Below are 20,553 nucleotides of genomic sequence, written 5' to 3'. Positions count from 1 at the left end.
TTCACTCGATGTACTATATTTCGGATATATTAAATTCGGACATTTAAAGATAGGGACATTTATGTGTTGGTTTGATGTTGATAGTTTGTAAAAATATGTTTTATGTTATTTCAGGCAACAAGAATGGATTGTGGCAATTAATTGGGCCTTTCTGTCAGGAAAAAGGCGTGAACAACAGTAATTTAATTGAACCTGGAAATCATCCACCACTAACAGAAAACTTGCTAACAACAGAAGCTGATGTATATCATGTCCAAATGACCAAATATAACTGTTAAACAATTTGACATGAGATGCTTTATTTTCTGATTCCCTTTCAAATGATGAACATTGGTGTGATTTTTTATGTTTAAATAATTAATTTCGAAACATTTATGCAGCATACTGTTTAATACATTGATGTTAACATTATTATATTATTTTGGTTATCTGTGTTTTTTATCAAGTTGAAAAAAATGTTATTTATATACAAATAAAGCTTATTAATACTTATGAAGGTATGACTTATGAAGGTACTTATTTTTTTTTATGAAATAACATACTTTTTAAAGTGATAATATAGTCAATGACATTAATGTAGTAAGGTTTCTTAAAATGATTGTTCTTATAAATAAGGTGGAATAACCAACAGTATTCACGCCGCGAAAAAGTGGCGACAACTTTTTTTGGGCCAGTGGAACCCCTGAATTGTCCCAGGGACAATTAATTATGATGTCTCTGCCCAGTTTAACTTGCTCATGTGGGTTAAATATATATGGTCAGTAGGTGCATTGAAAAAAGGGCCTGTTGTTGTTATGAATATAATTAATGTCAAGTAATGTAGTTTTCAGTTGTATGTATTGTATGTATTTATTTTGACCTTGCGGTCAAGGATAACCCATGAAAGTACAAGCACTTATTTCCAATGGGGTCCTTTGGTTTTGCTGAAGAGACAGCAAGCAGAAGAGACAGTATTGGGATACAAGGAATCTGGGTGCGATACCCTAGCTCTTTGCGAATAGATACCTCGGTTCTTTTACGTGCTCAGTGTATAGCACCGATACACACGATAATTACCTGGGTTTACAAGGTCGCCGTGGTGTAATGGATATGGTGTCCGCCTTGCGACCGGGAGGTCACGGGTTCGATCCCCGCTGTGGGAGCGTTCTTTCGATCTCCCATATAGACACCAAGTACTGGTTCTAGGCCCAGGAAACGGACTCGAGAGCATTTCAAATAAGTAGGAATTACTTTCTATGCAATCGAGCTAAAATAAATTGGTTTAAACTAATTACCTGGGTTTCATACCAGTACATCTCTAGTTGGGTGGAAAACACTTAAAGCATTTCTGAAATTTCCAGTGCCCCAGCTGGGATTTGAACCGGGAACCTCTGGAATGGTAGACCAGAGTGTTACCACTCGACCACCGTACCTGTGGCAGCAAATTCTCCTAAAGAAGAAATGTAAGTGAGGGCTTAAGTTACTTTAATTGTATACTCTGTTTCTGATGTGAAAAATGATACTACTGTTTCAGAATGAGACAGATAACAAAGAGATTCAAGCCCTGGTTGATGAAGGCAATGCTGATGAGCTCCAGTTACGGCTGTTTCACAGAATGGAATTCGGAACTGCAGGTAGTGTTTATTATTTTATTGAACATACTTTTACTAGACATCATGACTCATATTTATAAAATAAGTATGGTTTAGGTAAAGATTAAAATAGGCTGTAAATCATTTAAAGCATCTATTTTTAATTGTTGAAGTATACATATATATGTTGTTAAAACAGTTAACATCACAGGTGTGTAAAATTCCAATGGCCCGTTTGTATATTAATAACTTACTTTTTACTGCGGACACATATGATATACTTTTCAGGAAGCAACAATATTGTACCAAGATAATGCTTGATACTATATAACGCTTTTATCATCCTCTTGGAAACAGAAATTAAATAACGTTGAAATTGAATGAAAATTTCCCCCACAAATTTCAGGAAATGGCCGCTTTAAACTCTGATGATAAGGTCTAAAAAAGGAATACTTTCAAAAAGTTTTTTTTGTGCATGTACGTGTTATGATCTAAGAGTCTTCATTTGAATGGCAGATATAGCCTGTTGTGCTATGCAGGTCTCCGTGCAAGGATGGGTGCAGGATATAACATGATGAATGATCTCACAGTCATACAAGCTACACAGGTAAGGCCAACTGAATGATCTCACGGTCATACAAGCTACACAGGTAAGGCCACCTGAATGATCTCACAGTCATACAAGCTACACAGGTAAGGCCACCTGAATGATCTCACGGTCATACAAGCTACACAGGTAAGGCCAACTGAATGATCTCACGGTCATACAAGCTACACAGGTAAGGCCACCTGAATGATCTCACAGTCGTACAAGCTACACAGGTAAGGCCACCTGAATGATCTCACAGTCATACAAGCTACACTGGTAAGGCCACCTGAATGATCTCACGGTCATACAAGCTACACAGGTAAGGCCAACTGAATGATCTCACGGTCATACAAGCTACACTGGTAAGGCCAACTGAATGATCTCACAGTCATACAAGCTACACAGGTACATGTAAGGCCACCTGAATGATCTCACGGTCATACAAGCTACACAGGTAAGGCCACCTGAATGATCTCACGGTCATACAAGCTACACAGGTAAGGCCACCTGAATGATCTCACAGTCAATCAAGCTACACAGGTAAGGCCAACTGAATGATCTCACAGTCATACAAGCTACACAGGTAAGGCCACCTGAATGATCTCACAGTCATACAAGCTACACTGGTAAGGCCACCTGAATGATCTCACAGTCATACAAGCTACACAGGGAGGCCAACTGAATGATCTCACAGTCATACAAGCTACACAGGTAAGGCCAACTGAATGATCTCACAGTCATACAAGCTACACAGGTAAGGCAACCTGAATGATCTCACAGTCATACAAGCTACACTGGTAAGGCCACCTGAATGATCTCACGGTCATACAAGCTACACAGGTGAGGCCAACTGAATGATCTCACAGTCATACAAGCTACACAGGTAAGGCCACCAGAATGATCTCACAGTCATACAAGCTACACTGGTAAGGCCAACTGAATGATCTCACGGTCATACAAGCTACACAGGTAAGGCCAACTGAATGATCTCACGGTCATACAAGCTACACAAGTTAAGCCACCTGAATGATCTCACGGTCATACAAGCTACACAGGTAAGGCCACCTGAATGATCTCACTGTCATACAAGCTACACAGGTAAGGCCAACTGAATGATCTCACAGTCATACAAGCTACACAGGTAAGGCCACCAGAATGATCTCACTGTCATACAAGCTACACAGGTAAGGCCACCTGAATGATCTCACGGTCATACAAGCTACACAGGTAAGGCCACCTGAATGATCTCACGGTCATACAAGCTACACAGGTAAGGCCACCTGAATGATCTCACGGTCATACAAGCTACACAGGTATGGCCACCTGAATGATCTCACGGTCATACAAGCTACACAATTAAGGCCACCTGAATGATCTCAAGGTCATACAAGCTACACAGGTAAGGCCACCTGAATGATCTCAAGGTCATACAAGCTACACAGGTAAGGCCACCTGAATGATCTCACGGTCATACAAGCTACACAGGTAAGGCCACCTGAATGATCTCACGGTCATACAAGCTACACAGGTAAGGCCAACTGAATGATCTCACAGTCATACAAGCTACACAGGTAAGGCCAACTGAATGATCTCACAGTCATACAAGCTACACAGGTAAGGCCAACTGAATGATCTCACGGTCATACAAGCTACACAGGTAAGGCCACCTGAATGATCTCACGGTCATACAAGCTACACTGGTAAGGCCACCTGAATGATCTCACGGTCATACAAGCTACACAGGTACGGCCAACTGAATGATCTCATGGTCATACAAGCTACACAGGTAAGGCCAACTGAATGGTCTCACGGTCATACAAGCTACACAGGTAAGGCCACCTGAATGATCTCACGGTCATACACGCTACACAGGTAAGGCCACCTGAATGATCTCACGGTCATACAAGCTACACAGGTAAGGCCACCTGAATGATCTCACGGTCATACAAGCTACACAGGTAAGGCCAACTGAATGATCTCACAGTCATACAAGCTACACAGGTAAGGCCAACTGAATGATCTCACGGTCATACAAGCTACACAGGTAAGGCTACCTGAATGATCTCACGGTCATACAAGCTACACAGGTAAGGCCACCTGAATGATCTCACAGTCATACAAGCTACACTGGTTAGGCCACCTGAATGATCTCACGGTCATACAAGCTACACAGGTGAGGCCAACTGAATGATCTCACAGTCATACAAGCTACACAGGTAAGGCCACCAGAATGATCTCACAGTCATACAAGCTACACAGATAAGGCCAACTGAATGATCTCACGGTCATACAGGCTACACAAGTTAAGCCACCTGAATGATCTCACGGTCATACAAGCTACACAGGTAAGGCCACCTGAATGATCTCACAGTCATACAAGCTACACTGGTAAGGCCAACTGAATGATCTCACGGTCATAGAAGCTACACAGGTAAGGCCAACTGAATGATCTCACAGTCATACAAGCTACACTGGTAAGGCCACCAGAATTATCTCACGGTCATACAAGCTACACTGGTAAGGCCAGCTGAATGATCTCACGGTCATACAAGCTACACAGGTAAGGCCAACTGAATGATCTCACGGTCATACAAGCTACACAGGTAAGGCCAACTGAATGATCTCACGGTCATACAAGCTACACAGGTAAGGCCACCTGAATGATCTCACGGTCATACAAGCTACACAGGTAAGGCCAACTGAATGATCTCACAGTCATACAAGCTACACAGGTACGGCCAACTGAATGATCTCACTGTCATACAAGTTACACAGGTAAGGCCACCTGAATGATCTCACGGTCATACAAGCTACACAGGTAAGGCCACCTGAATGATCTCACGGTCATACAAGCTACACAGGTAAGGCCACCTGAATGATCTCACAGTCATACAAGCTACACAGGTAAGGCCACCTGAATGATCTCACGGTCATACAAGCTACACAATTAAGGCCACCTGAATGATCTCAAGGTCATACAAGCTACACAGGTAAGGCCACCTGAATGATCTCACGGTCATACAAGCTACACAGGTAAGGCCAACTGAATGATCTCACAGTCATACAATCTACACAGGTAAGGCCACCTGAATGATCTCACGGTCATACAAGCTACACAGGTAAGGCCACCTGAATGATCTCATGGTCATACAAGCTACACAGGTAAGGCCACCTGAATGATCTCACGGTCATACAAGCTACACAATTAAGGCCACCTGAATGATCTCACGGTCATACAAGCTACACAGGTAAGGCCACCTGAATGATCTCACGGTCATACAAGCTACACAGGTAAGGCCAACTGAATGATCTCACTGTCATACAAGCTACACAGGTAAGGCCACCTGAATGATCTCACGGTCATACAAGCTACACAGGTAAGGCCAACTGAATGATCTCACAGTCATACAAGCTACACAGGTATGGCCACCTGAATGATCTCACTGTCATACAAGTTACACAGGTAAGGCCACCTGAATGATCTCACGGTCATACAAGCTACACAGGTAAGGCCACCTGAATGATCTCACGGTCATTCAAGCTACACAGGTAAGGCCACCTGAATGATCTCACAGTCATACAAGCTACACAGGTAAGGCCACCTGAATGATCTCACGGTCATACAAGCTACACAATTAAGGCCACCTGAATGATCTCAAGGTCATACAAGCTACACAGGTAAGGCCACCTGAATGATCTCACGGTCATACAAGCTACACAGGTAAGGCCAACTGAATGATCTCACAGTCATACAAGCTACACAGGTAAGGCCACCTGAATGATCTCACGGTCATACAAGCTACACAGGTAAGGCCACCTGAATGATCTCATGGTCATACAAGCTACACAGGTAAGGCCACCTGAATGATCTCACGGTCATACAAGCTACACAATTAAGGCCACCTGAATGATCTCACGGTCATACAAGCTACACAGGTAAGGCCACCTGAATGATCTCACGGTCATACAAGCTACACAGGTAAGGCCACCTGAATGATCTCACAGTCAATCAAGCTACACAGGTAAGGCCAACTGAATGATCTCACAGTCATACAAGCTACACAGGTAAGGCCACCTGAATGATCTCACAGTCATACAAGCTACACTGGTAAGGCCACCTGAATGATCTCACAGTCATACAAGCTACACAGGGAGGCCAACTGAATGATCTCACAGTCATACAAGCTACACAGGTAAGGCCAACTGAATGATCTCACAGTCATACAAGCTACACAGGTAAGGCAACCTGAATGATCTCACAGTCATACAAGCTACACTGGTAAGGCCACCTGAATGATCTCACGGTCATACAAGCTACACAGGTGAGGCCAACTGAATGATCTCACAGTCATACAAGCTACACAGGTAAGGCCACCAGAATGATCTCACAGTCATACAAGCTACACTGGTAAGGCCAACTGAATGATCTCACGGTCATACAAGCTACACAGGTAAGGCCAACTGAATGATCTCACGGTCATACAAGCTACACAAGTTAAGCCACCTGAATGATCTCACGGTCATACAAGCTACACAGGTAAGGCCACCTGAATGATCTCACTGTCATACAAGCTACACAGGTAAGGCCAACTGAATGATCTCACAGTCATACAAGCTACACAGGTAAGGCCACCAGAATGATCTCACTGTCATACAAGCTACACAGGTAAGGCCACCTGAATGATCTCACGGTCATACAAGCTACACAGGTAAGGCCACCTGAATGATCTCACGGTCATACAAGCTACACAGGTAAGGCCACCTGAATGATCTCACGGTCATACAAGCTACACAGGTATGGCCACCTGAATGATCTCACGGTCATACAAGCTACACAATTAAGGCCACCTGAATGATCTCAAGGTCATACAAGCTACACAGGTAAGGCCACCTGAATGATCTCAAGGTCATACAAGCTACACAGGTAAGGCCACCTGAATGATCTCACGGTCATACAAGCTACACAGGTAAGGCCACCTGAATGATCTCACGGTCATACAAGCTACACAGGTAAGGCCAACTGAATGATCTCACAGTCATACAAGCTACACAGGTAAGGCCAACTGAATGATCTCACAGTCATACAAGCTACACAGGTAAGGCCAACTGAATGATCTCACGGTCATACAAGCTACACAGGTAAGGCCACCTGAATGATCTCACGGTCATACAAGCTACACTGGTAAGGCCACCTGAATGATCTCACGGTCATACAAGCTACACAGGTACGGCCAACTGAATGATCTCATGGTCATACAAGCTACACAGGTAAGGCCAACTGAATGGTCTCACGGTCATACAAGCTACACAGGTAAGGCCACCTGAATGATCTCACGGTCATACACGCTACACAGGTAAGGCCACCTGAATGATCTCACGGTCATACAAGCTACACAGGTAAGGCCACCTGAATGATCTCACGGTCATACAAGCTACACAGGTAAGGCCAACTGAATGATCTCACAGTCATACAAGCTACACAGGTAAGGCCAACTGAATGATCTCACGGTCATACAAGCTACACAGGTAAGGCTACCTGAATGATCTCACGGTCATACAAGCTACACAGGTAAGGCCACCTGAATGATCTCACAGTCATACAAGCTACACTGGTTAGGCCACCTGAATGATCTCACGGTCATACAAGCTACACAGGTGAGGCCAACTGAATGATCTCACAGTCATACAAGCTACACAGGTAAGGCCACCAGAATGATCTCACAGTCATACAAGCTACACAGATAAGGCCAACTGAATGATCTCACGGTCATACAGGCTACACAAGTTAAGCCACCTGAATGATCTCACGGTCATACAAGCTACACAGGTAAGGCCACCTGAATGATCTCACAGTCATACAAGCTACACTGGTAAGGCCAACTGAATGATCTCACGGTCATAGAAGCTACACAGGTAAGGCCAACTGAATGATCTCACAGTCATACAAGCTACACTGGTAAGGCCACCAGAATTATCTCACGGTCATACAAGCTACACTGGTAAGGCCAGCTGAATGATCTCACGGTCATACAAGCTACACAGGTAAGGCCAACTGAATGATCTCACGGTCATACAAGCTACACAGGTAAGGCCAACTGAATGATCTCACGGTCATACAAGCTACACAGGTAAGGCCACCTGAATGATCTCACGGTCATACAAGCTACACAGGTAAGGCCAACTGAATGATCTCACAGTCATACAAGCTACACAGGTATGGCCACCTGAATGATCTCACTGTCATACAAGTTACACAGGTAAGGCCACCTGAATGATCTCACGGTCATACAAGCTACACAGGTAAGGCCACCTGAATGATCTCACGGTCATACAAGCTACACAGGTAAGGCCACCTGAATGATCTCACAGTCATACAAGCTACACAGGTAAGGCCACCTGAATGATCTCACGGTCATACAAGCTACACAATTAAGGCCACCTGAATGATCTCAAGGTCATACAAGCTACACAGGTAAGGCCACCTGAATGATCTCACGGTCATACAAGCTACACAGGTAAGGCCAACTGAATGATCTCACAGTCATACAAGCTACACAGGTAAGGCCACCTGAATGATCTCACGGTCATACAAGCTACACAGGTAAGGCCACCTGAATGATCTCATGGTCATACAAGCTACACAGGTAAGGCCACCTGAATGATCTCACGGTCATACAAGCTACACAATTAAGGCCACCTGAATGATCTCAAGGTCATACAAGCTACACAGGTAATGCCACCTGAATGATCTCACGGTCATACAAGCTACACAGGTAAGGCCACCTGAATGATCTCACGGTCATACAAGCAACACAGGTAAGGCCAACTGAATGATCTCACGGTCATACAAGCTACACAGGTAAGGCCACCTGAATGATCTCACAGTCATACAAGCTACACAGGTAAGGCCAACTGAATGATCTCACGGTCATACAAGCTACACAGGTAAGGCCACCTGAATGATCTCACGGTCATACAAGCTACACAGGTAAGGCCACCTGAATGATCTCACGGTCATACAAGCTACACAGGTAAGGCCACCTGAATGATCTCACGGTCATACAAGCTACACAGGTAAGGCCACCTGAATGATCTCACGGTCATACAAGCTACACAGGTAAGGCCAACTGAATGATCTCACAGTCATACAAGCTACACAGGTAAGGCCAACTGAATGATCTCACGGTCATACAAGCTACACAGGTAAGGCCACCTGAATGATCTCGCGGTCATACAAGCTACACAGGTAAGGCCAACTGAATGATCTCACAGTCATACAAGATACACAGGTAAGGCCACCTGAATGATCTCACGGTCAAACAAGCTACACAGGTAAGGCCACCTGAATGATCTCACGGTCATACAAGCTACACAGGTAAGGCCACCTGAATGATCTCACGGTCATACAAGCTACACAATTAAGGCCACCTGAATGATCTCAAGGTCATACAAGCTACACAGGTAAGGCCACCTGAATGATCTCACAGTCATACAAGCTACACAGGTAAGGCCACCTGAATGATCTCACGGCCATACAAGCTTCACAGGTAAGGCCACCTGAATGATCGCAAGGTCATACAAGCTACACAGGTAAGGCCACCTGAATGATCTCACAGTCATACAAGCTACACGGGTAAGGCCACCTGGGGATTGGCTTTAATGTTGCATTTGAGCCTCACTATGGAAAAATGGGGCTTAATGCAGGTGTATAAAGTTTTGACCCAGATCAGCCTGTGCAGTTTGTATATATTGATCAAGGACAACACTTTCCGCCTAAACTTGATTTTGGCACAGAAGAAACTTCCTTTAAACGAAAAATTCATAAAAGTTTCATCTCTTGTTAGCATGTGCAGACTGCACAATCAAATTTTGAAGGAAACATTTCCCAGAGCGAGGCACATTTTTCACATGCAGGAAGATATTATTATTCTTTTTTCTCTGTGATATCTATCCCCACTGTGCCATATTTTGTTTTCATATGTAAATGGTAAACATGTCTTTTAAAATGTAAGCATTATATTTTTACTAAATGAAAACAGTGGTCCAATTTAGGTTATCTAGCATGTTGAAAGTTCAACATCATTCTTTGTTTTTGTTTGTAAAGATATTTGATGTTTAAATGCCCTTTATTGTTACATTTGTAGTGCAAGTACAAGCTGTTTTGTCAAACCAATTGCTATGTGTTCAGATTTCAGTATACAAACAGCATGCAGTATTAATTAAGCAAACTATTGCAAAAAACAAATCAGTTATATCATTTTACACCTTTTATTTTCAGGGGCTCTGTTCTTATGTGATAGAAAACATTCCAGATGCAAAAGCAATGGGAGTGTGTGTTGGCTATGACGGGAGATACAACAGTAAACGGTAAAATAAGTTTCCAGTATGATAATATGTATGCAACATCTGGGTATATGTTGACGAATGAGTTGTGCTTGGTGGAAACCAGGCTTATAGGCTTATGTGTTTATAGTATTGTCCCAGATGTTTGAACAAAAAAATTCTATAAAGGCAGAAGTACCATCCCTGATTAGCCTGTGCAGCCTGCACATCTGGGACAATGCTTTCATGCATGCATTACGCCCGGTTTACCCAGAGCATGGCTCTAATGTATTCAGTGTTCACATGTGTGCAGTAAATGTTACTAATTATGTAATCATGTTGCCATGGATGCATAATTATCCCCCGCCATAGGCGGAGGGATATTGTTTTGGCGTTGTCCTTCCTTCCGTCCATCCGTCCGGCACTTTTGTGTCTGGAGCCATATCTTGGAAGTGCTTTGGCGGATTTCATTGAAACTTGGTATGAGTATATAAATTGATAAAGGTTATGCACGCCAAATGGCATTGTACGCCATCTGTTAGTAATGGAGTTATGGCCCTTTGTATCTTGAAAAAATGCTTTTTTGAGTGTAAAATATAACACTTTTTTGTCCAGAATATATTGGCGGGGGATATCAATTCAATGAATTTGCTTGTTTGTTTGGCTGTTGTGTATGTTGGCTTTAACAATTTGCAACAACTATCACAGTGGAAAAAATCAAAATTGTCATAATTAATTTACTCATAACAGTTATTAAATTAGGTATTATAACTGGAGCTAAGTATTGGGATACAGTATCTGTTTGGAACATTTTTGAGTCATAAGGATGCAGTGACATTTTTTTAAATTGCTGACACTGGTAATGTAATTATGAATTAAATGTTTGAGCTTTTAAATTATATGTGGGCTAACACAAGAACACTTTTCAACACTAGCCCAATATGTTAGTATTTTATTATCTCTGTATACAGTATCGAACAAACATTTGAACATTTTTATGCCCCCGGATCGAATGATCGAGAGTTTATTGATTTTAGTCTGTCTGTCTGTCTGTCTGTCTGTCTGTCTGTCTGTCTGTCTGTCTGTCTGTCTGTCTGTCATAAACTTTAATTTTTGGTCATAACTTTTGCAATATTAAAGATAGCAACTTTATATTTGGCATGCATGTGTATCTCATGGAGCTGCTCATTTTGAGTGGTGAAAGGTCAAGGTCATCCTTCAAGGTCAAAGGTCAAATATATGGCTTCAAAGCGGCACAGTAGGGGCATTGTGTTTCTGACAAACACATCTCTTGTCAAAATTGTTATTTTTTCACTAGTTTTTTTGCTGCATTTTATATAAATGCTTATGTTTTTTTCAGGTTTGCTCAGTTGACATCCACAATATTTCTAAACAAAGGCATCAAAGTGTATCTGTTTTCAAAGCTTTGCCCAACACCCTATGTTGTGAGTAAGATCATTATATTTTATTATTCATTGGTTTCTTTTAATGAGATACAAAGAAAAACTTATTTTATTTTTAGCTCATAGAGAGCTTATGAGATTGCCTTTTTTCTCTTCATGTTGTTAATAACCTAGAGGCCACATTTATTTATCTCCTTCAAACTTTGTCAGAACATTAGTCCCAATTAATTTTGGTCAAGCAAGAAACTAAGGAAAAACTAGGCTAGTAGTTTAAATTTAAGAAAAAGTTGTTAAACACTCACAAAGTCACATGTGGAGTCCTATCTTCTTTAAACTTGGTAAGAATATTTGTTCTTGCAATATCTTGGCTGATTTAAAAATGGTTGTGGTCTTGTTTAAAAACATCGCTGCCTGTGAATACTCTCTATGTCGTATTTTTCATTTAATCTGCATGAAATCTTTTGAAAAACATGGCTTCCATGGGGACCGCAAGCAGTTTTCCTTATATGACATTGAGGAAACATTATGAATCTTATAAGCACTTGTTTTTCTGCTAATGTTTATCATGACATTTGCTTAAAAGCTTTATATGCATTTAATAAATCATTTTGTTTATATAAAGGAGCATTTCTTTTAAGGAATTCAATCTACCATCTGAAGGTTTTGTAATATTATGACATTTATTGTCTTAATGCAGTTATCTGAATATTAATTCTGCCTATATAATATAGTGTAAATTTTCCAACAATATTGTTGATTTTGTTTCTTTCTTAAGATGATAAATTAATGATAATGATGTTGATTGGTGATGATGTTGAGTGGTGATGACAATGATGATGATTGTTGATGAACAGCAACAAACACTTAGGGAGCAAAATTTTACTTTAGCTTCTAACATTGCTGCTTGTTTAAAGCCTTCGTAATACATGCATACATTTTGGTATATTTGGTGGGAAATAATTTTTGCCTAGATAATTCCTTTTTAAACCCATGTCTCAAATAAGTCAACTGTGATCAACTGGGGTAGTATTGAACATGTGCTCTTTGTTGACCCTAAGACTGGGCCACTGAAGAGTTATTGCTGCATTTAGCCTTTGTGCATACTGTTGATGCTCATGATTATCAGTATTTATCTACAGGCGCACTGTACCCGCCACTACAAGTGTGCATGTGGGGTCATGGTCACAGCTTCACATAATCCTAAAGAAGACAACGGGTACAAGGTGAGAACATCAACCCTCACAAGTTTGTTTAATGTAGTGGTTGTTATTTAAATTGTATGTCCAGTTTATAGGATTTTAGCCAATTTGACATTGTCTTCAGTCAACTTCTCATTGTGTTGCACAGGGCTCCATTAATTATAGCTTTATCCTGAATGAGACTAGATTTATTTGAGCCTTAGGGGCCTAATTCATATGTGTAAAGTGTCCGTCTAGACTGCATTTTCGTTAAGAAATGACTAAATTTTTAACAAACAATTCCATTAAAAGGGGAAAATGTTGTCCCTGATTAGCCTGTGCGGACACTTTAGACACATGCATTAATCTTCGTTTTCCCAGAATGCATCTTATCTATTACCTACTGTATAATAATTGATACTTGTGAATAATCTTTTAAAATTTCTTGCAGTACATACAGTTTGATTCATTATCAATTTCATGTAATTTTTTATTTTTATCCCCACGCTTTTTGAAAAAAAGGTGGGGATATTGTGGTTATCTCCGCCGTCCGTCCGTCCGTCCGTCTGTCCGTCCGTCCGTCCGTCCTGGCCACTATCTCCTCCTACACTAAAAGCACTAGAACCTTGAAACTTACACACATGGTAGCTATGAGCATATGTGCGACCCTGCACTATTTGGAATTTTGATCTGACCCCTGGGTCAAAAGTTATAGCAGTTGGGGTGGGGCCGCGTCAGAAATTATCACTCATTTTTTTAGGTTATTTTACATTTACTTCTTTATTTCTACACCGATTCACTTCAAATTGATACTGGACCTCTCTTATGACAATACGGTCAATCTCAACCATGCATGGCCCCATTCCCAACCCTGGGGCGCCCCGCCCACATAGGCCACACCCACCAAAAATTTCCATTTACTATAATTTTTTCATTTCTACACCAATTCACTTCAAATTGATATCGAACTTCTCTTATGACAATACAGTCAATCTCAACTATGCATGGCCCCATTACCAACCCTGGGGCGCCCCGCCCACATAGACCACACCCACCCAAAATTGCCTTTTACTATAATTTCTTCATTTCTACACCGATTCACTTCAAATTGATACTGAACATCTCTTATGACAATACGGTAAATCTCAACTATGCATGGCCCCATTACCAACCCTGGGGCGCCCCGCCCACATAGACCACACCCACCCAAAATTGCCTTTTACTAATACTTCTTCATTTCTACACCGATTCACTTCAAATTGATACTGAACATCTCTTATGACAATACGGTCAATCTCAACTATGCATGGCCCCATTACCAACCCTGGGGCGCTCCGCCCACATAGGCCACACCCACCCAAAATTGCCTTTTACTATAATTTCTTCATTTCTACACCGATTCACTTCTAATTGATACTGAACTTCTCTTATGACAATACAGTCAATCTCAACTATGCATGGCCCCATTACCAACCCTGGGGCGCCCCGCCCACATAGACCACGCCCACCCAAAATTGCCTTTTACTATAACGTCTTCATTTCTACACTGATTCACTTCTAATTGATACTGAACGTCTCTTGTGACAATACGGTCAATCTCAACTATGCATGGCCCCATTACCAACCCTGGGGCGCCCCTAGGTCAAACATGCGGCGTGGGGATACGCGTCGGCCTCTGCCGCGCCATTTCTAGTTAAGTTTTTTCCTGTTATCAAATGTGATGTGAATTGTTTTTCAGGTGTACTGGTCAAATGGAGCTCAGGTAAGAGACTTATCCTTTATGTGTAAGCAACAAAACATGTCCAATATCTTGAATATTAAACAACATAATATGATTAAAATTAGAATACTTCTTTAAGCTAACGGTAGGGTATCATATAGCTGTCGGACTGTCCGTCAGTGTGTCGTGCATTCTGTTTTTCGGAAGTTTTTTACGCAACACTTTCTGAAATTGAGCTGATTTTTGGTATGTGAGTCTATCTACATGACCTACAGATCAAGTGTGAAATTTGTTCTGGTCCATTGATTTTAACGAAGATAAGCCTTAGACTGGTCTAAATTTATGCAAAAAAAAGTTGTAAGCTTTAAAGGGAGATAATTTATATAATTTGTTTGGCAAGCACAATGTCTATCTTTGAGAAGGGAAGAATGTTTTTACACAACACTTTCATATATTGGGCTAATATTTGGTATGTCTGTTTACCTACATGACCTACAAATGAAATGTGAAATTCTGTCCGGTCCATTGATTTTTGGCAAAGTTATGGGCCTTGGACTTAGAAATGTTCTCTTTATAACTGTTTTCCGGAGTTATATTATGCAACGCTTTCAGATATTCAGCTGATTTTTGAATCTACCTGTATGACCTACAGATGATTGGTTCCAGTCCATTGACTTTTGGCAAAGTTATGGGCCTTGGACTAAACAATTTTCTCTATAATAGCTGCGATGTGGCTTCAAAGCGCTGTAGTGAGCATTGTGTTAAAAGAGAAAATATTTATTTATTTATTTTTCTTCGTTGGGATAATTTTTTCAAAAGTTTTTGGAACATATGAATAATTTTTTCTTGGGGAATGGGTCCTTATACAGGACCCCAATACAGCTTGACCCTTCACCACTCAGATATGCTCTTTCACACATTTTAAGTCCCTAATAAAATCTTATTAGATTTAAGACCTTTCTTACAAGATTCAAGATTTAAAGCCTGCATTTGCATTCCTAACATACAGATGAGCAACAAAGTGCATACACCTGATCAGCTGCTAGTTACTGTCAGGCTGTTCTGGTTTCATGCGGGTTGCATATGGTCATTTTGAATTTGTGTCTGAGCGAGTAAGGTTTAAAAAAAAGGCAGAATTCTATGTACCACTCATACAGATTATCTCCCCGGTCGACAAAGGAATATCTGCACACATCCTTGGCAACCTAGAGCCCTGGGAAACGTCTTGGGACGTTGACTTCACAGAGACAAGTCCGTTACGCAAGGACCCGTTTGACGACATTCACACCAGATACCAAGAAGATGTGAAGTTGTTATGTCATTTTAGGTATGTATGTGAATTCCAATTAGGTAATTGATGGATGCATTTATAAAATGATTTCTTCATTGAAACTTATTAATAAACTAAAGTAATACACATCATAATCAGAGGTCTTTCCATGATACTTTTCCAAATGTAATCAATATTTCTATTAATTTGTAATGAAAATCTACAGATTCATTCAGACAAAAACGTTTGCCTGATGCCCAAAAGGACAAAGACTTCTACAAAATGTATTTAATCCTACACATATGTACACTTTGTGTATTAGCTACATATTTGAGCCTCTTTCAAGTAAACCAGGGCGTAACGCATTTGCGTAAAATGGCGTCCTATTAGCCTGTTCAGTTGGCAAATGCATATCAAAGACAAAAATTTCTGCTTTTATGGAATTTTTTATTAAAGAAAAGTCACTTCTAACTGAAAATCTAGCTTAGGGGGAAAGTGTTATCCCTAATTAGCCAGTGTGGATAGCACAGGCTAATCTGGGAAAACACTTTTGGCAAATGCATTAAGCCTTTATGTATGTGCAATTTCGTTTTGATCATAGATACTATTGGCAAACTTGTTTTTGTTTTCAATTGTTAACTTAATTATTTATATAGTATGTTTCTAAAAGTGAGAAAAACAAATGTTCCCCGGTGAAGTTCACATACACTGCCATGCACGGCGTTGGCTACTTGTTCACTCGTACATCCCTGGAGCAGTTTGGATTCCCTCCTGTCATACCAGTAAAGGAACAGGTAGGTGTGCATAGTCTGGGATCAGTGTGAGCCTAAAACTGGGAAAACTGGATTAAATGCATATGCGTAAAATGTCCTCCAAAACTAGGTTGTGCAGTCAACACAGGTTAGTCAGGGATGAAACCTTTTGCTGTTATTGTATTTTTGTGTAAAGGAAGTCTCTTTAAACAAAAATCTAATATGAATGGAAATTGTTGTCCCTGATTAACCTGTGAGAACTGCACATGCTAATCTGGGAGTACTCTTTACACACATGCATTAAGCCAAGTTTTCCCAGATTGAGGCTCATATGTATGTGTCAGCCTAGCAATTATTGTGCTCATATAGCCAGAACTGCGTTATGCAAAAATGGGTCTTATGCCATATTTGGCCAGCATAGCTCCAGACCATAACTCAGCTTGGTCAGGTGGTGCATTGTCTGTTTTAAAGTCACTGAAGGTTTTGTGGTCTTATAAGGAAGGGTAGCTCCTGAACAGACTGGAGCTCCACTGGACGCATATTGAATAAGACACATATTTGCACAAAGTGACTTGTATTATAGAATTACAGTTATACTTTTGCTAAAAAGTATACGGGAACATATAGGATTCACCATCTCAGTCCATTGTCTATTAATCTTTAGATTCACAACTGTGGTACTTCAATGTTTGATATAAAACATTTTTAGTATGGCAATATGATGTGCTTCATCTCAACACTGCTATTCTGGGATGATGTTGTGTTGTTGGATATGTGACAGCTGTAATATGGAGTTGTATATTTCCAGGTGGAGTCTGATCCTGATTTCCTCACTGTAAAGTATCCCAATCCTGCAGCCGTAATATGGAGTTGTATATTTCCAGTTGGAGCCTGATTCTGATTTCCCCACTGTAAAGTATCCCAATCGTGCAGCTGTAATATGGAGTTGTATATATCCAGGTGGAGCCTAGTCCTGATTTCCCCACTGTAAAGTATCCCAATCATGCAGCTGTAATATGGAGTTGTATATATCCAGGTGGAGCCTGATTCTGATTTCCCCACTGTAAAGTATCCCTATCCTGCAGCTGTAATATGCAGTTTTATATTTCCAGTTGGAGCCTGATCCTGATTTCCCCAGTGTAAAGTATCCCAATCCTGCAACTGTAATATGAAGTTGTATATTTCCAGTTGGAGCCTGATCCTGATTTCCCCACTGTAAAGTATCCCAATCCTGCAGCTGTAATATGGAGTTGTATATATCCAGTTGGAGCCTGATCCTGATTTCCCCACTGTAAAGTATCCCAAACCTGCGGCTGTAATATGCAGTTGTATATTTCCAGTTTGAGCCTGATCCTGATTTCCCCACTGTAAAGTATCCCAATCCTGCAGCTGTAATATGCAGTTGTATATTTTCAGGTGGAGCCTGATCCTGATTTCCCCACTGTAAAGTATCCCAATCCTGCATCTGTAATATGCAGTTGTATATTTCCAGGTGGAGCCTGATCCTGATTTCCCCACTGTAAAGTATCCCAATCCTGCAGCTGTAATATGCAGTTGTATATTTCCAGTTGGAGCCTGATCCTGATTTCCACACTGTAAAGTATCCCAATCCTGCAGCTGTAATATGAAGTTGTATATTTCCATTTGGAGCCTGATCCTGATTTCCCACTGTAAAGTATCCCATTCCTGCAGCTGTAATATGGAGTTGTATATATCCAGTTGGAGCCTGATCCTGATTTCCCCACTGTAAAGTATCCCAAACCTGCAGCTGTAATATGCAGTTGTATATTTCCAGTTTGAGCCTGATTCTGATTTCCCCACTGTAAAGTATCCCAATCCTGCAGCTGTAATATGGAGTTGTATATTTCCAGGTGGAGCCTGATCCTGATTTCCCCACTGTAAAGTATCCCAATCCTGCAGCTGTAATATGCAGTTGTATATTTCCAGGTGGAGCCTGATCCTGATTTCCCCACTGTAAAGTATCCCAATCCTGCAGCTGTTATATGCAGTTGTATATTTCCAGGTGGAGCCTGATCCTGATTTCCCCACTGTAAAGTATCCCAATCCTGCAGCTGTAATATGGAGTTGTATATTTCCAGTTGGAGCCTGATCATGATTTCCCCACTGTAAAGTATCCCAATCCTGCAGCTGTAATATGGAGTTGTATATTTCCAGGTGGAGCCTGATCCTGATTTCCCCACTGTAAAGTATCCCAATCCTGAGGAAGGCAAGGGGGCGCTGGTAAGAATACACACAACTTTGTAAATATCACCTAAGGCTCTCTGCCATTTACACAAAGATCAGAAGACAAATTAAATTAAAGTCTTATATAGGGGGAAATCAAAATTTTGCTTTTTATCACAGAATATCAACATATTTTATATTTAAAAGATGGTGTAAACAGTTAAGTAGGATATTTTTTTCATTCAAAGATCAGTATCACAATACTACAGCTGTTGCTATTTTAAGATATGTGACGCGTCAAATTCTGAGGCTGAATGTTTAACTTTCTTTGGTGGAGAATATCAATGGTTATATACCAGGTCATTGTTATAATACTTTAATTATTTTCTGTTTTAATGTGCTCTGACATAGGTTACAATAACGTCAAACATATGCATACAGGCATATGTTTAGTAAATGAATTGATAAGTAATTATAATATAAACATTCTAATACCGGGCAATAAAACCACAGATCTATCAATAAACCACAAGATTAAATGCAGTAAAAATGCTCAAACGAAGTGTGCCAAAGTTGAGCAAGCAATTGAATAAAAGCAAGTACCTAAATCAAGAGCATTTATATATATAAAGTATGAAAACTTAAAATGGGAAATATATATATTAATACTTATTCTGGAAATGTCATCTTGTGTTGACAATATCATTATGTTGCTAAATGTTCAAAATAGTGAAGGGTTTAAATAAGATGAGGTGTTTTGTGACACTCTTTGAAATACCTACAAGTTCAGCCTCGTTCTGGAATTCATCAAGTCATGAGACTTTGCGCTCTTATCGATTTTGACTTATTGTGAAAAGTGTCTATTGTAATATTTTCAGGAAGAAAACAGACAATAAGATACCGTGTATACTAATAAATATACAGCTTTTTTCTTAGAGTACATATTTCATATGATGTAAGCTCAGTCATGTTGTTGTTTTTTAGCTTGACTATTATATATGAAATATATAAAGTGGAGCTATCCTACTCTCCCCGGCATCGGCGTTCCTGTTAGCGTAAGCGTGCAAATGTTAAAGTTTGCATACTACCCCAAATATTTCCTATTTCCTTTGACATATTGCTTTTATATTTTGCATACTTCTTCACCAACATGACCCCAATCTATAAACAAGAGCAGACAACTGTATCAAGCATTTTGACAGAATTATTGCCCCTTTTATACTTAGAATATGCATTTATTATTGATAAATCTATGTTAAAGTTTGCGTACCACCTCAAATATTTTCTTTCCAGAATTATGGCCCCTTTTATACTTAGATAATTGAACATTTTGCTTAAATTGCCATAGCATCTTTATTTATGATAACATTTGATTCATACATTGACAAAACAACACTTATCTGACATACCACAATGCACTCCACCCAAACCATCCCCCATGTCCCCCCAGACCCCCCCCCCCCCCCAAAATAAAAGTAAATAAATATTTGTTTTCCTTATTTTTGAAAGATCATCTATTAAATGACTATCTACATATCTATCTACATGATGGCTTAAGTTATAC

The 20,553-nt window shown here is 40.5% G+C and overlaps 1 protein-coding gene and 1 long non-coding RNA gene across 7 annotated transcripts in view; both read left to right on the top strand.

The window, feature by feature from the left end:
- The window catches only part of LOC127877249 (phosphopentomutase-like), a 43,527-nt gene that overhangs the window by 3,138 nt on the left and 19,836 nt on the right, over positions 1–20,553 (top strand). For all 5 annotated transcript variants that reach the window (XR_008048326.1, XR_008048325.1, XR_008048324.1 and 2 more), the window contains exons 2-10: positions 1,514–1,613; positions 2,111–2,178; positions 10,439–10,527; positions 11,843–11,927; positions 13,025–13,108; positions 14,802–14,825; positions 15,941–16,110; positions 16,724–16,847; positions 18,981–19,046. Coding sequence is in view for 1 of the 5 variants with exons in the window: in XM_052422931.1 (XP_052278891.1) it covers positions 1,514–1,613; positions 2,111–2,178; positions 10,439–10,527; positions 11,843–11,927; positions 13,025–13,108; positions 14,802–14,825; positions 15,941–16,110; positions 16,724–16,847; positions 18,981–19,046 (810 nt within the window). In the remaining 4 variants the exon portion in view is untranslated. The remainder of the gene's footprint in view (positions 1–1,513; positions 1,614–2,110; positions 2,179–10,438; positions 10,528–11,842; positions 11,928–13,024; positions 13,109–14,801; positions 14,826–15,940; positions 16,111–16,723; positions 16,848–18,980; positions 19,047–20,553) is intronic.
- Positions 3,876–5,960, top strand: LOC127877254 (uncharacterized). Of its 2 annotated transcripts, none has more exons than XR_008048328.1 (3): positions 3,876–3,946; positions 4,721–4,763; positions 5,925–5,960. It is a non-coding gene; the product is annotated as an uncharacterized LOC127877254 (long non-coding RNA). The 2 variants fall into 2 exon arrangements; XR_008048327.1 differs by lacking the exon at positions 5,925–5,960 and adding an exon at positions 5,237–5,272.

This window comes from Dreissena polymorpha, chromosome 4, assembly GCF_020536995.1.
Source record: "Dreissena polymorpha isolate Duluth1 chromosome 4, UMN_Dpol_1.0, whole genome shotgun sequence".
NCBI classification, from domain to species: domain Eukaryota; kingdom Metazoa; phylum Mollusca; class Bivalvia; order Myida; family Dreissenidae; genus Dreissena; species Dreissena polymorpha.
This window is presented reverse-complemented; position numbering and strand designations above follow the sequence as displayed.